Raw genomic sequence first — 16,712 nt, 5'->3', positions numbered from 1 at the left:
GAAGAACCAGGACTGGATGTCAGTGGGCTACAAGGCCAAGCGCAGCCCCTCACGTGGCTGTTTGCCTGCAGCAATAGAGGAACCTTAACTGTGGTTCTGGGACTATGTAACTTCTGCCCTTGGAAGCTGGGAATCCCCATCTGCAGAGAGGCTGCCTCACACGGGGGTGCCCTAGTCTGTTGAAGGCCCTTTCTAAAGCAGGCCACCAGCCTGGGCCATGTCTGGCAGTGGCCAGGGTACCTCCTGGGGTAAGAAGAAAGGACTGAAATGAAGCTCTCAGAGTTAGTGCAAAGAAAGTGCATTTGTGCCAATGGGAACATAGGGCCCTGGAGTACACGGAGACTGAGACACGAGCAGTCCGTTGATTCCCCGGAGGCAACGTTTCTGATGTTCAGATTGCCTTGTCTTTCACTGTTCACCCACCGGGCTTTTTATAAACCCTCTGGAAACTCCAGAAACACAGCAGTTGCAAGCCCCGTGTGCTAAAGTTTAGCGACCTGCTAACGCTCGCTCCCCCTAGCTGTGTCAGTGACCATGTGTAGGTGCTGGTGCCTCTCCCCTGGGAGGTTACAGGGACCACACCGGCGGGGGCACTGGCTCAGCAGCCTGCAGACCAGTCCCGGATTGCCATAGCTGCACCCCCTGCTCTGAAGCAGAGGTGAAGGGGCAGGCAGCTCCTCAGAGGGTAAATACTTCACCGTCCTAGCAGGGCTTTTGTGGGGCTAGCAGCACCCTGGCCTGGAGATGGCTTAATAACAACCATTCCTCAAAGTCCCAGAATAGAGTCTATCAGCACAACACAAAGCTTCTGCTCTGACATCTGCAGCCAGGCTTGGAGTGCTTCTTTTGTCCCAAACTGCTCTGCACCAAGCAGCCACCCCTGGCCAAAACTCAGCTTTCTTCAACTCTCCCTCTCTTTGGCCTAGAGAGTCAGCAGGCAAAGCCCCTCTGCTGCTCTCCTGGCCACCGCTGGGTAGGACCTCCTGCCCTCTGCAGCTTCTGCCCTTACTTCCCCAGCAGCTCCCTCACCTCCCTTGGGTGAGAGAGATCAGTGGGTAACCAGCCTTCCCCTGCTGCTGCCGCTCTCTTTGTAAGACCCAGGTTCCTTCCCTTAAGCCCAGTTGGGCAGGAAGGAATCAGTCACAGGTGCACTGGATTTCTCTCTCTCTCTCTCTCTCTCTCTCTCTGTTCCTCCCCCCCCCCCTTCTTAAAGGGGCCAGTCAGCCTGTCACAGCCATCAACTGTGGTGACAATGCAAATAATTACCTTGTGCCCTAAGGCTGTTTAAACCCCTGGGACAGAGACCCCTCCCAGCCTCACCTCCTGTGAACTTCACCCCTGAAGGGCCGTCGGGCCGTCTTTGAAACAACACTTGTACAAAGTGCTGCATATCCATCTGTGCTGATCCTCCCCACTTCAGACAGAAATGGTAAGCAGGGGGAGGCTGGGCTGCCTCTTTGTTCAAGAGACCTTCAAAGAAAGCCCAGCACTCTGCTGGAAGAAGTGCTGGCTACCCGTGGGTAGGACTCAGGGGGCATCTTGGTGACAAGTAGGGTAACCATACGTCCCGTTCTGGCCAGGACAGTCCCTTTTTTAAGCCCTGTCCCGACGGTCCTGACTTTTTTGGCAAAAGTGGGCATTTCTCCCGTTTGCTCTTGTCAGCTTGATCAGTTGGCAAGAGCAAACAGAACAAATGCTCACTTTCTAAAAAAAAGTGGGGTGTGGAGGAACGTGCCGGGGCAAGCAGCGATGCCAGCCCCACGCAGGGCGGGGAGGCAGGGCTCAGGTGAGGGCATGCAGGTCGTGGGCAGGGGGAAGGCAGGGCTCGGGTGAGTAGTGATGCCAGCCCCAGCCTTGCGCAAACAGTGATGCCAGTCCCGCATGGGGGGCTCAGGTGAGTGGCTCGGGAAAGGCTTGCGCTAGCCCCACGTTGTGTCCCGTTTTCCCTTTGGGAAATACGGTCACCCTAGACAGGGGGCGCTGTGACCAGCTTTTGGATGAGACCCAAAAGCAAGGTCCTGATCACTTGTGGTCATCAAAGATCCCGTGCCACTGGGATGTGAGTGGTGTTACACTGGCCAAACTCTAGTGTGGATAATCTCATTCTGCCTCCTCCAGCCCCCCTGTCGTTGCACTTGGCTGTTGGTTTTCTCTTCACATCCTGTCCTTACTGCTTGTGTCGTCTGTCCAGCATCTAGCACAATGGGGTCCAGTTCCTGGACTGGGGTTCCTAGTTACTACCATAATATAGGGACTACCTCTAATAATGGGGCTCTGTCCAGGAACCTGTACCCCAGGCCTGACCAAGAGGGACCATGTACAGACAGGCCATCAGCCATGTTCTGTAACTGGGTTAAAGCCCTGCTCATGCAGAATGTGAGCATCAGGCATCACGGAAGGTTGTGGCAGTCATTGGAGGATCTGGAAAGGAGGGTGCTTAGGCGGTGTGGGTTAGTGGTGGTTATGGTGCCTTTGTACCTTCAGCATGTGGCAGTATTGTGTGTGGAGCGTTGCATAGTGGTTGGAACCAGTGACTAGGAGTTGGGACTCCTGTATTCAACTCATGGCTCTGATGCTAGTTTGCTTTTAGGCTAATGTGTTCAGAAGTGGCCTCTGATTTTGGGTGCTTAATATGAGCCTGGTGTTCCGACGGTTCAGGCACCCTGAGCTCCAGTTGAAGTCACGGGTACTGTGAGTGCTCAGCACCTCTGACAGTTGGCCCCACCTGATTTCAAGTCAGGCACCAAAAACTCTTCCCCGCCAATCAGAGGCTGTTTTTCAAAACGTGGCCTCTAATATCCCTGTGCCTCGGATCCCGTCAGTAAAATAGGGATCGTGATAGTGACTGGCCTGCTTGGGGATGAGGGAGTCCCTGTGAAGTGCTTGGAAGTGTGATGTGCTAGAGCCGCCCTGGAGGTCATTCAGTCAATCACCAGAATCGCTCCTCTGGTTCTCGCTGCTTGTGGTTCACGTTCAGAAAGGGGGGGGGGGGGGGGCTTGAAAACAATAAGAAGATTCCAAAAGCGCCTAAGGGAGCGAGGGCCCAGCTCCGCCAAGGCATTTAGGCACCTGAGCCCCATTGAAATCAGTGGAAGTTAGGTGCCTAGGTGGTCCCTGAGAGCCAATGGGTGTTGGCTGCCAGCTCCCTGAGGTGTTTTTGGAACCCCCATGTTAAGGCAATAGACGTCTGTTTCTTCTCGTATCCCCTTCCTTTCTGTCCCTGCTCCTAGCCCTGTCTCACTCCCCCTCTGTCTCTTCCCCTAGACTTGGACATGGCCAGAGAACCCAAGCCGAGCCGAGCCAGGCCTGGACAGAAGCGGCAGCATGGCGGCACCCTCTATCAGTGAGTCTGCGTGGCACGTTGTGGTCTGTTGGGGGTGGGGGTGCTTGCTTCTGGGCCTGGGGATTATCCTCAATAGTGTCGGGAGAGCCTCGGCGGGTCTCTCGTGAGACAAGACCTCTGCCCCGATGGTCTCTCTTCTCCCACCATCCCTCCTCCCCATATCCCATCTTCTTCTGCTCTTCACTCAGCCAGGTCCTGCTCCCTCCAGGTTCTCCTCCCATAGCCCACAGGGCCCCCTGCACCCCACCACAGCCCAGCCCTTGGGTGGCAGGGCGTTCAACTCTCGCTCTCTGCTGGGCTCTGGATGATGTCTCTAGTCGAGCCACAGGTGACTCCCAGAATGCCTTGCATCCCACTGGGGGGTTGGAAGGGGTGGGTTGGCACCAGCTGAGATGGGGTGACCTGCTGACACGCTGTGATGGCTCTCAGCAATGGCACAAGGCCTGCTCTTGTGGGAACTCAGCCTCATGTTTTCAAACCTCAGATAAAGTGTCCGAATTACCCGTGATCCTCTACTACACCCACTGTATCGGCCTCGCTCTCTACTGGCCGGGGGTCTGAGTGACACAGACTCGCTTTGAGCTCACTGGGGAGCTGGTGCTTTGGGTGCCTTCGTGTTCCAGCAGGAGCGGATTCCTTGTGGATGGTTTCCTCGCACCGTTCTCCCTGCGGTGGGGGGGGGGTTTTCCTCGCACTGTTCTCCTTGCGGTGGGGGGGGGGGGGTGTTTCCTCGCACCGTTCTCCCGGGGGGGTTCCTCGCACCGTTCTCCCCAGGCGGGGGGTGGGGTGGTGGTGGTTTCCTCGCACCGTTCTCCCCGGGCGGCGGGGGCGGGGGCAGTTTCCTCGCACCGTTCTCTCCGGGCGGGGGCAGTTTCCTCGTGCCGCTCTCCCGGGGGGGCCAGGGGCAGGGGTGGTTTCCTCGCACTGCTCTCCTGCGGGGGAGGGGCGGTTTCCTCGCACCACTCTCCATAGCTGTCAGAAGGCTGCATCTCAATGGAAACTAGGAGCTCTAAAGGTTAATCTGCTTTAGAAATAATATGTTGAAATTCACAGTCCCAGCCTTGAAGATGATTTCCTGGAGATATTGGTCCCTCTGAGGAAACTGCCAGGATTGAACTGAGGAGCACAGGTGTTGCCAGACTGGCTTAGACCCAGGGTCATAAGAACGGCCAGACTGGGTCAGACCAAAGGCCCATCCAGCCCAGTGTCCTGTCTTCCGACAGTGGCCAATGCCAGGTGCCCCGAGGGAATGAACGGAACAGGGAATCATCAAGTGATCCATCCCCTGTCGCCCATTCCCAGCTTCTGGCAAACAGAGGCTAGGGACACCATCCCTGCCCATCCTGGCTAATAGCCATTAATCCTCCATGAATTTACCTAGTCGTTTTTTGAACCCTGTTATAGTCTTGGCCTTCACAACATCCTCTGGTAAGGAGTTCCACAGGTTGACTGTGCGTTGTTGTGAAAAAATACTTCCTTTTGTTTGTTTTCAACCTGCTGCCTATTAATTTCATTGGGTGGCCCCTAGTTCTTGTGTTATGGTAAGGAGTAATTAACACTTCCTTATTTACTTTCTCCACACTAGTCATGATTTTATATTTATATTACCTCGCAACCTAAAGTTGGCCTCCAGGACCTCTCTCCTATCCTTCCCTATGTCATTGGTATCTACATATACCACGACCATCGGCTCCTCCCCAGCACTACATATAAGTCTATCTAGATATCTCAAGAGATCTGCAGCTTTCGCACCCACCATCTTGTTCAGTACCCTGCCTCCCAAGGGGGCCAGCACCATATGGTGAAACCATAGCAAAGCGTCTACCTTTCCCTCCCATGTCCTTGGGCCTTATGCTGGAGGGGTGCAGAGGGCCCGACACCAAGAGCTGTTTGTAAGCCATTTCAAGAGCACTTCCGATATCTTGATCTAGAGTTCTCCATCTGAGTCTAGAGCAGTTCCAGATCACTCTAGACCAGCATGGATTTCTAGATCCAGGGCACTGCACCGCTGGGTCCATTTCACAGCTCCTGAGCGCTCCAGACTTTCAGACATTTGCCCATCTCTAGTGTAGAACTGCAACTAAGGAAGAGGAGCTTTGATCCACCCTCAAGGCACAGCCTTGAGAACCAGCTCTTGGAAGGCCATGCTAGTTTGGCTCCCAGCCACTTCAACTTGCCCATGTGTCTGGCTTAACCGTCTGCGGAGTCCACCCTGGACCCTGAGTTGTAATAGAATCTGCCATTGCTCCATCTCCCCACTCACACACATGCCCTCATTACTGGCAAGCCCCCAGGGATCTGGGGCCAGATCTTCCTCTGAATCTGTTGTGATGGGTTGGATCACAGAACCCCCCTTGGGAGCTGCCAACCGATGTACCAAGACCCCTGTTCTTATTTTCCCTGCCAGCTCAGGACTCCGGCACCCTGTCTTGCTGAGCCAGACACTCCCGTCTGCTCCAACACAGACCCAGGGTCTGAATTACCTGCCCCAAAGCTGCAGGTTTACCTGAAAACAGCTCACAGAAGTGTGCTTGTCTTTAGCACTCAGATGCCCAACTCCCAATGGGGTCTAAACCCAAATAAATCCGTTTTACCCCATATAAAGCTTATACAGGGTAAACTCATAAATTGTTCACCCTCTATAACACTGATAGAGAGATATGCACAGTTGTTTGCTCCCCCAGGTATTAATACATACTCTGAGTTCATTAATAAGTAAAAAGTGATTTTATTAAATACAGAAAGTAGGATTTAAGTGGTTTCAAGTAGTAACAGACAGAACAAAGTAAGTCACCAAGCAAAATAAAATGCGCAAATCTATGTCTAATCAAACTGTATACAGATAATCTCACCCTCAGAGATGCTTCAGTAAGTTTTTTTCCTCAGACTGGACACCTTCCAGGCCTGGGCACAATTCTTTCCCCTGGTACAGCTCTTGTTCCAGCTTAGGTGGTAGCTAGGGGATTCTTCATGATGGCTCCTCTCCCCTTTGTTCTGTTCCACCCTTTATATATCTTTTGCATAAGGCGGGAACCCTTTGTCCCTCTGGGTTTCCACACCCCCCCCCTCCCCAACTGGAAAAGCACCAGGTTAAAGATGGATTCCAGTTCAGGTGACATGATCACATGTCACTGCAAGACTTCATTACCCACTTGCCAGGACACACGTATACAGGGAGACTCACAGGCAAAACACAGCCATCTGCAGACAATGGTCCTGGTTAATGGGAGTTATCAAGATTCCAGACCACCATTAATGGCCCACACTTTGCATAATTACAAGAGGACCTCAGAGTTATATTTAATATTTCTAGTTTCAGATTCACGAGTGGTACATTCATACAAATAGGATGACCACACTCAGTAGATTATAAGCTTTGTAATGATACCTTACAAGAGACCTTTTGCATGAAGCATATTCCAGGTACATTATATTCACACTTATTATCATGTTTTTATAAAACCATATAGACTGCACAACGTCACATCTGTCAACTCCTTTTTTTATAAGGGGCTGAACAGGCATTCTCAGGCAGTGGGTAATTAGTTGGGGCTGGGACCCTTCTCTGCTCATGAGCCAGTCCATCCTTCCCACATTAGCATGGAGGTGGCATAACAGAGCCCCTGGGGCAGGACGCGAAAGCACAGACCTTGCCTTTTGCAACCATCACGGTTAACTGGAGCCGTAAGGGAAGGAAGGCAGCCTGGCTCGACTCCCCTGCAAGGAGACAGGCGAGTTGGGCAGCCACTGACCTTGCCGAGTAAACGGCAGTAAGTCAGCACTCTCCCTGAGGAGCAGGGCTGGGCTCCGGGGAAGGTAGCGTGTGGAGCAGGAGGGACACTGCCAGCTGGCCAGAGCTCTGTCTTGCTAGAGAGCTCTTGTGCATTCAGCTAACTGTTCTGTCAGTTGCCATGGGGATGGTGTCGCAGCCTGCTGGGATGAAGGCAAAGAGGGGACATCCCTGGCCACACGAGATCCATTGTTGCTGCTCGCCCCCCCCCCCCCCCGCGGCTTATTGCTCAGCAGGCTGCGTCTGGGGCACCCCACTTTGAGGAGCACTGTCCTGCTCACAACATGGCTCAGTTATAGTGCACTACAGAGGCAGGTAACTCAGCAGTGCCTTGCACAGATGAGGAAACTGAGTCAGAGACATGGCCAAGACCACAAATCAAGTCAGAGCCAAGGGTAGAATCCAGGCTCATGCCCCATCCAGTGGCTCATAATGCTGCATTTCAGTGGGGCAAGTTGTGGGGACCCATACGGCTCTGCTGCTGAGTATAATTGCCTGTTTCCTCTCCCACCTATGCAGGGCTCATCTCTGCAGATGGTAAGCTCTTTGGAGCCGGGCCTGGACAGTACCTAGCGTGATGGGGGCCCCAGTCTGGCACAGGGCCTCTAGATGCCATTGTTATACAGTACGTGAATCCTATCGCTGGCTACAGTTCTATACGGAGTGGTGTCCTTCCACATGAACGCACCCTCCATTGCAGCTCTCCTGACATAGCCACTAGCCCGTGCATGTTACCTCTCTGCTCTTAGGGAGCCTGGAGAAACATCCGGCCTTTTAGGGGCTTCGGAGCACTGCCTACACCTCCAGGCCTCTCACTGATTCATTATTATGTATTGAGAGTCGCCCAGGACGCTTGCCATTTTCTCTACTGGGAGACACAGGCCTGCCCCTGTTGTGCATCTTGTGAAGCATGTGGTTGTTTTACTGCTCTCTGGGGGTTAATGCTGTTGACAGCATGAAGCTGAATACTCTGCGGGGCGGGGGGAGGGGGAACACTGTTGCATTAGCCAGGAATCGAACCCAGGCCTCCTGCATGGCAGGTGAGACTTCTTCCACTGCAGGAACCGGCTGACAGCAACCCCAGTGCTTAGCCAGGAGGATTGAGATACTGTATTCACAATTTTTGTCCAGCTCAGCGGCAGTGATGCTGCCGCTCCAACAGCAGGGCTAGGTTCTGGGGGAGGGAGGGAACGTATCCTTCCATGTGAAGGATCCTGCTTTGCTTGTGCTTTGTTCATTCTCAAGGATACAGGCTGCTTGGGAAGTGGCTCGTGGTACAGCGAGCCCAGTGGGAAATGGCCCGGAGGCGTGCTTGAGGAGAGGCAGCTACTTTCGGGTTCTGCCCTGTTTTACTGCCAGCTTGACAAAGCAGTGTTGGGATTACAAAGAGCTCCATTGTCTGGGGAGAAGATTAGAGGGGGTGGAGTTTTACATTTTTTTTTAATTGACAAAAATGATTTGGCTGCTCGGGCTTTACTGGGTGGCTGGTCTGGGAGGACTAGGCAGGGGCAACAGGGTGGATTTTCTGTACACTTCAAGCTTGCGCTCTGTTTGCTATCTCCAGCCAGCTGTGAGCTAGGACTGGATGCTGTAGGCGTGGATCTGAAGGACTGACTGTCCCTATAAGAACAGGCCAGAGAGAGAAGGGAGCAGCAGATCCCCCGATGGAAACTTGGAAAACAAAAGGGCCTGAACAAAGAGTCCTGAAATAACTCCAGGTGCAAACAATAGCAGCAGTGGCAGTGTTGCCTGCATTCCTGGCGGCTGCTCTCCCCTCTGCTGCCAAAGAGCTGCTGCGCTGTGCCTTTAAAAGGAGGGCTGTTGCTATTGTTGTCTGTCGGACCAGCATGAACCATTCCTGAAACCCTCTAAAATACCACAGCCTCCTGCGACCTGAAATCCAGAACCAGCCACGTCCTCTGAGCAAGGCAGGAAGGGGAGCCAACCGCTCCCTCCACCCAGGGTGCATTTGGTCAATGCACAGTGCTCATGAGCTACAGAGCAATCTGCTCAGTGCTCCAGAGCTGTTGTACGTACCCCAGGCTGGGCTCTAGGGCTTTGGGTGATGGTCCTCAGGAAGTGGGGTTGATGATTCTCCGCTTGGAGTCAGAGCCAACCAGCTGCCCCCACCCCAGGTCGTTAGGGACTGTTGGAGACGCTGTCTTCTGGGCAAGGTCGTCCCCACTTGTGGTGATCAGAGGTCCCCTTGACACTTTTCCTGGAAGTCTCGGGGTCCAGGCCAAATGCCAAGATAACAACATCTGGCACTTACATCGCTGTTGTCACCCAAAGGTCTCAAAGCATTTGACAAGGACGAATATCGTTATTCCTCATTTTACAAGTGGGGAAACTGAGGCACGAGCCTGCCCAGGTCACACAGCAAGTCTGGGACAGAGCACAGAGCAGAACCCAGCCCCCTGGCCACCTAGTTTTGTCATTTAACCATGAGACCAGGAATGGGTAACGGGTAGCCAAGGGGCTGCAGCTGGCCCCTAGACATGTTGTTTGGCCCGCCAGCCGAGAGAGGAGGCAGCACCACCATCTCTGCCCGGAGGGGGGGAAGGGGTGAGAGGCTCTGCCAGCACTGAGCGGCAGACAGCGAAAGGATGCAAGAAGTGACTTTTCCCACCGCCCTGAGCCCGCACCTGCTGGAGCCAGAGAGGGAGGCGGGTCCCAGCAGGCTTCCTCCGGGATGGCCCTGGTGGACAGTGCCCAGGGGCTACTGAACAGGGGCAGTGGGGACCAGTGCAAAGGCAGGTTGAGGACCTGGCCTTGTCCCCCTTCCCGAAATCAGGGAGCTGAACACAGGCGGGCCGGTGCATGTGACGCCACTGCGGGACTTGCTGCTCTGGCGCGCTGCCCTGGGACAGCCCGGCCCGTTTCCTCCTCGACCGTGACAGCCCGCCAAAGGGTGTGAGTGGAGTGTGTGGCTCTCTGCCCATCCCTGGATCAGACCATTCTGCCGCCTCGACAGCGTCAGTAGAACGTGCTCGTCTTCACATCCCACCCTACAGCTCGGTGCCAGGTGCCGGGATCCCTGCAGCTGTCTGTTCTCCCTCTCTCGGAGCTCTCCCAGCTCCTTGCAGCTGTTCATGGAGCCACGATCTGGCCCCAAACTCCGACCTCTTTTCATGCCATGAGCCCTGTGCACAACCTGGACCTCCCTCCCCCTTGCGTCTGATGGAGCTGGAGCTCAGCAAGGTAGCAAAGAAAGGGTCCCAGGGGTTGGATGCCACTTCAGAGCATGCTCCTCTTCGGCCAGAAACACTCGCTTTGTAATGGAATCTCTCCGCTCTCTCTGTGGCCTTGGCGGACTCTCCTTTCCCAACTGGATGCCACTACAGGGGATGCTGGGAGGGGGGGTCACATGTCAAATCTTCCTGCTGAAATATGGCTGTGCAGCTCATAGGGCTCGCCCCAACTCCTTCGCCTTGATTTTCATCAGCAGCCCGAGGTGCTTGTTTCAAACGATATTTTGGATGCTGGGGAGAGGATGCCTTTGCACCGCCTGTGGTCAGGAGAGCCACTGGAGAGCCAAGCAGCAGAGCAGGGGCGGGGAGAGGGGATGGGTCAGTGCGGCGAGGGGATCCGTCGCTTACAAAGGTGTCTGCAGAATGAATGAGCTTCAGAGCCACTGTGTCAACTCTCCTGTCTTCCTCACCCCCCGAATGCCAGAATTCAAGATCCTGAGCTGAACGTCCCAGGATTTGGGGTTGTTCACCTGGGGGCTTGGTCTTGGTCTGTGGGGAGTTTGGATCTGGAACCACTCTTCTGCTGGGTGCAGCATAGTCTGGCTCTGACCCCACTCTTGTTCAAACATTTCCCTCCTAAAGTACGCAGATGAGGGGGGACGGGGAGGGCGTTTCCCCTGCCCCTGCTCGAAGCGCTTTGAAATGTGGTTTGGAATTAAATTTTCAAGGAGGGGCCACAGGGCCTGAGGAGAGAACAGCTCAGTCTAATGGGGACCGGGACCAGGGGCAGAACGCCCTTGGCCCATAGGCCTGAGGCACGTGGTTTGCAGAAACTGAAGAGGAGGCCTCCTCGGATTCCTGGCTGTGTTTTGTAGCCGTTGCTTGAATTCCCCAGCGTGTGTGTGTGTGTGTGCAATGGAAGGTGTCTTGTTTTGCTATGTGTGCGTTCACGTGTTCCAAGATTCCTTGTTGGCTGGGGAATTCCAGCTCTCATTGGCCGCCTGTAGCATGTGGGCTAGACTCCTTCCCGCACCCTGAAATAGCTGTTGGAGGCTTAACATATAGGAGAAGGGGAATTAAGCCCCTGGCACTATCCTGCTATGACCTTGGAACACCGTGTCCTGGCTTCTCAAGCTTCCCCAATGCGTCGTGGTTGGGTGCGGGCGTTTCAGCAGCACTGTAGTGCAGAGGCTGCCTCTCCTGCCGTACGGGGCCAGTGGCCTGTGTGACCAAGTGGGGATTTTCCCTTCTTACGTTGTATGTGAGTCTTATTACTGAGCCTATGTGAGTTTTACTGTTTTGCATGAATCCTGTGTGTGCCTCAGTTTCCCTGTGTGCTGCACCAATACCTCGGTGGTGGGAATAGGGGTGTGTGACTTTGGCTGAGACCTCTGGGGCAGGTGAGGCTGCTCCAGCTGCCTGCATGTATGCTATGACTGGTGCCCTTCCTAACCTGAGACCCAGGAGGGGATGCAACCAGGTGACGACCAGGTGACTCTTTGCGGGAAGCAAGGCAAAGACCAGGAGGAGGAGCAACGGGGGTCAGAGGTCGGGTTGCTGGAAGCGGGCAGTCTGTTTGGGGCACTGGAAGAGGGAGAGTCCAGGGCATCTGGCCCAGGACTCCCCAAGATGGACGTGGCTGAAAGTCACCGATGTCTGTAATAGCAAGCTCTGTTCTACACTGTGCTCCTGTCGACTAATAAACCTTCTGTTTTACCGGCTGGCTGAGAGTCACGTCTGACTGCAGAGTTGGGGTGCAGGGCCCTCTGGCTTCCCCAGGAGCCCCGCCCGAGCGGACTCGCTGCGGGAAGCGCACGGTGTGGAAGGGGAGGCTGAATGCTCCGAGGTCAGACCCAGGAAGGTCGAAGCTGTGTGAGCTTCTTGCCCTGGAGACAGTCTGCTCAGAGAGAGGAGGCTCCCCCAGAGTCCGGACTGGCTTCGTCTGGAGCAGTCCCAGAGCATCGCCCAGTGACTCGGTGACAGTCTGTCCCTGGAAGCCGTCAATGGGTGACACGGCCCACGAAGGATCAGGGATCCTGGCTATCCAGTTGGGATTTCAGCCATAAAAATAGTTCCTTGTGTACTGCTCCTAAAACCAGCTCCCAGACCCTGTGACCACGGACTTCTAATAGACTCACAGTAATTAGAGATGAAAAAATTCTCTTAGCTCACCGGTGCCACCTGTCTGCAGCCAATGCCTGTTTTAAAGATGGGGAAACTGAGGCACGGTGCTCTTTCCAGGATCACCGATTGAGTCAGTGGCAGAGGCAAGACTAACCTCCCCCCTCTTATGGCCTAGTAGGTAGGGAGAGAGACTGGGACTGAGCCCCACCTCTGCCCCTGACCTGGTGGGTCACTTCCTCTCTCTGTGCCTTTGTTTTCCCCTCCTTTCTGTCTTGTCTAGTCTGTCAGCTCTTTGGCTCTTGCAATCTGTTTGTACAGTGCCATGCACCATGGAGCCCTGACCTCAGCTGTGATACTGTGATAGAAATGAAATAATTGAACCAGACAACAGGAGGATTATGATCCCCAGTTTACAGATTCGGAGCTAGCCACAGTGCCATTAAGTGACTCGCCCAAGGTCACACAGGGATTCTGTGGCACAGACAGGAATTGAACCCGTTCTCCTGAGTTCCAGGGGCCCACCAGGCTAATTCTGGCGGACGGGTGGCGTAGCGCGAGGGTCCCTGTGTCCTTCAGCAGCGCAGCATGTGTGTTCTGAGGGCGCTAACTCACGGCTAAGGCTACGTTTTAGTCACACGTATTTTTAATAAAAGTCGTGGACAGGTCACGGGCATAAAAAAAAAATTCACGGCCTGTGACCTGTCCATGACTTTTACTATATATCCCTGACTAAAACTTGGTGCTCGCCATGGGTGCTGGGGGGGCGGCGGCACGTGGCCCGGGACCCCTGCTGGTGCTGGGGGAGGGGGCGGCAGCGCGTGGCCCGGGACCCCCGCTGGTGCTAGGGGAGGGGGCAGGCGGTGGCGCGTGGCCCAGGACCCCCGCTGGGGGAGGGAGGGCGGGCGGCGGCACGCGGCCCGGGACCCCCGCTGGTGCTAGTGGGGGGTTGGCGGGGCTGGCCAGCAGGGCTGGCCGGCTCCCTACCTGGCTCCATCTGGCATGGTCCTGCAGCTCCTAGGGGGAGGGGCGGCCAGGGAGGCTCCATGTGCTGCTCCCGCTACCAGCGCCAGCTCCACAGCTCCCGTTGGCCGGGAACCACAGCCAATGGGAGCTGCGGGGGTGGAGCCTGCGGGCGCGGGCAGCATGCGGAGCCCCGGCTCCTCCGCCTAGGAGCTGCAGGGACATGCTGGTGGGAACCAGGGAGCCCCTCCCCCAAGGTAAGCGCCGCCCCGCAGCCTGGTGCACGTGGCCCTGATGGACCATACGATTAGGTCTGTGTCTCCAGTTCCGTCGGTACAAACCTCATGGCACTGACAACCACCGGTACCGACGCCATCCACGCCACGGATCTCCGTGTCCGACGCAGTACCAGGGCTCCGCTGCCCCGTTCTCCCAGAGCATTGGACTCAATGACATCTCCATGCCGTGCACCACCTTTCTCCACATCAGAGTCAGATAGTGAGCAAGGGCACTTGGGTTCCACCGGTCGTCCTGCCCTCCATAGGGGTCCCAATTTCATCAGGGACACCAGGCATACTGCCCGCCCGACCCTCAACCTCCATGGTTTGGGCAGCCATAGTACCAGCCACCAGCCCCCTTCCTCAAGGGCCGTTCTGGGACTCCTGGCAGGCCCAGAGGCAACAAGCCTCCCAGACCCCTAGTGTGGTGTACCAGCCGGCAAGGAGGCACCCTCCTTCAGCTGTGACGTCAAAGGTTGGGAACCTCCTGGGCACCTGGGGGAGGAAGTTGAGACGGAAGCAGAAAGGGAAGACACCCTTCAAGCTCGTCTCTCGTTGTCCTCACCTGACGAGGTGGTGATGCCCCCTCTGCCATCCATGGTGGATGATTTTAAGTCATTCCAGGACTTAACTCAGAGCGTGGCAGAAGCCCTGCAAATACAGCTGCACCAAGTGAATGAGCCTCACCACAAACTGGTACACATTCTACACTCTTCCACCTCTGCCAGAGTGGCCCTCCCAGCGGAGAGGCGCTCCTGGCTCCTGCCAGAGTTATGTGGCAGACCCCTGTGTCCGTCCCGCTGACATGCAAGCGAGCAGACAAAAAGTATTATGTGCTGGCGATGGGCACGGAATTTCTATTCTCCCACCTGCCTCCCAATTCCATTATTGTGGATGCAGTTAATTCTAGGCGCTCCAGACCGCATTAGATGCGGCACACGTGGCGGCACGTTCAAGTTCCGCTGCCGTGATTATGAGAAGGGCCTCATGACTGCAGTTGTCTGCTTCCCTAAAAAGGTCCAACCCACGGTGGAGGCCCTTCCCTTTGAGGGAATGAAGCTGTTCACTGACAAGAAAGATGTTCCTTTCACACATTGAAGGATTCTTGGGTGACCCTTTGTTCCCTAGGGATACATGCCGGCCCACAAGAGAAAATACAGCCCTCAGCTGCTGTTTAAGTCTCGGTCATCGCAGTACGTGCCTCAGTGCTCATCACAGGGATCTTATGAGCCACAGAGAAAGAAATCAAGGTTCACCAAGCGAAAGCAATCGGGACCACGGCTGTCTTCATCTCACCCCTCAACCTCCAAGTGGCAGTTTTGACGGGTTGGTCGAGGCGAACACTCCTCACCACCTTACGCTGGGAAACCCCACTCCTCCTTTTGGAGACCGCCTTGCCCCATTCCGCAGCATCTGGGAACGGGTAACCTCTGACAAATGGGTGCTGGAGATCATCCAGAATAGATATGCCATCTACTTCTCCTCCCTTCCCCATCCTGCTTCAGGGACCCTTCTCATGAGAGTTGGCTACGTCAAGCGGTAAACCATCTCCTCGGAGTAGGAGCTATTGAACCTGTGCCTGTGCACCTCCGAGGCAAAGGCTTCTACTCTTGCTACTCCTGATACCAAAATAAAAGGGAGGCTGGAGACCCATACTGGACCTCCGAGCACTCAACCGATATGTCAAAGTGCAGAAATTCAAGACGGTCACCCATCCGTGATCATTCAGCATTCGAGGAAGGAGATTGGCTCTCGGCCCTTGATCTTCAAGATGCAAACTTCCACATTTCTATCATACCAAGTCACCGGTGTTACCTCAGATTCACGCTGGGCCAGGACCACTGCCAGTACAGAGCACTCCCTTTGGCCTCTCATTGGCCCCCAAGGTGTTCTCCAAGGTCCTCTCGGTAGTAGCAGCCCACTTATGCACTCGGGGAATAATGATTTATCCCTACCTGGACGATTGCCTTCTCAGGGCACAGGCCTGCACAGAGGCCCAACGAGTCACTCAGACCACATGGGACCTGTTTCTGAATCTTGGCCTACAGATCAACGAATAAAAATCAACCTTAACACTGGTACAGAGGCTAGAATTCATAGGAGCTGACTTCGACTTCACTAAGGCAAGGGCGCTCCTCCCACATCACAGATTTCTCGGTCTCTCCTCGTTGATAGAGTGCAATCCAGCCCCCAAATCTCGGCCAGGCATTGCCTTCAGCTTCTGGGGCACATGGCCGTGGGCACATCTGGTATTGCTCATGCCAGACTACACATGAGATGCCTTCAAGCATGGTTGGATTTGATTTACAGGCTAAAGAGAGGCAACTTGGCAAGCTTCTATCAATGCCCACCAGGGTCATGCAATCCTTAGACTGAGAAATGTGTGTACGGGAATCCCGTTTGCTCAGTCTTCCAGATCCGTTCTCCTGACCACCGACGCATCCTTCATAGGATGGGGAGCACATCTCAGTGGTCACACAATACAGGGCAAATGGTCTGTTGTGGAGACAGGACTCCGTGTCAACCTGCTCAAGCTCAGAGCAGTCAGAAATGTGCACGCTCCCTTCCTCCTGCTGATCAGGGAAACGCACACGGAAGTCATGACGGACAACCTGGCCCTTACGTATTACATGAATCGGCAGGGAGGCGCCAGGCCTCATTCCCTGTGTGTACAAGTACTGAAGCTGTGGAACCAGTGCATCTCCCATAACGTCCTAATATCAGTGACCTACAGTCACCGAGTCCCCGGGCGATGCTCTGGGACTGCTCCAGACGAAGCCAGTCCAGATTCTGGGGGAGCCTCCTCTCTCTGAGCAGACTGTCTCCAGGGCAAGAAGCTTCCACAGCTTCGACCTTCCTGGGTCTGACCTTGGAGCATTCAGCATCCATTCCACACCGTGTGCTTCCCGCAGCGAGTCCGCCCGGGTGGGGCTCCTGGGGAAGCCAGAGGGCCCTGCACCCCAACTCCGCAGTCAGCTGTGACTCTCAGCCAGTCGGTAAAACAGAAGGTTTATTAGTCGACAGGA

At 55.0% G+C, this 16,712-nt stretch overlaps 1 protein-coding gene across 1 annotated transcript in view; it reads left to right on the top strand.

The window, feature by feature from the left end:
• LOC135888712 (heterogeneous nuclear ribonucleoprotein C-like) overlaps positions 1-16,712 on the top strand; it is a 42,357-nt gene that overhangs the window by 9,623 nt on the left and 16,022 nt on the right. The window contains exon 2 of the mRNA XM_065416479.1: positions 3,265-3,343. Coding sequence (XP_065272551.1) covers positions 3,265-3,343 — 79 coding nt within the window. The remainder of the gene's footprint in view (positions 1-3,264; positions 3,344-16,712) is intronic.

Source organism: Emys orbicularis, chromosome 14 (genome assembly GCF_028017835.1).
Source record: "Emys orbicularis isolate rEmyOrb1 chromosome 14, rEmyOrb1.hap1, whole genome shotgun sequence".
Taxonomy (NCBI): Eukaryota; Metazoa; Chordata; order Testudines; family Emydidae; genus Emys; species Emys orbicularis.
Note: the sequence above shows the minus strand (reverse complement) of the source record. Positions and strands in the feature narration are given on the sequence as shown.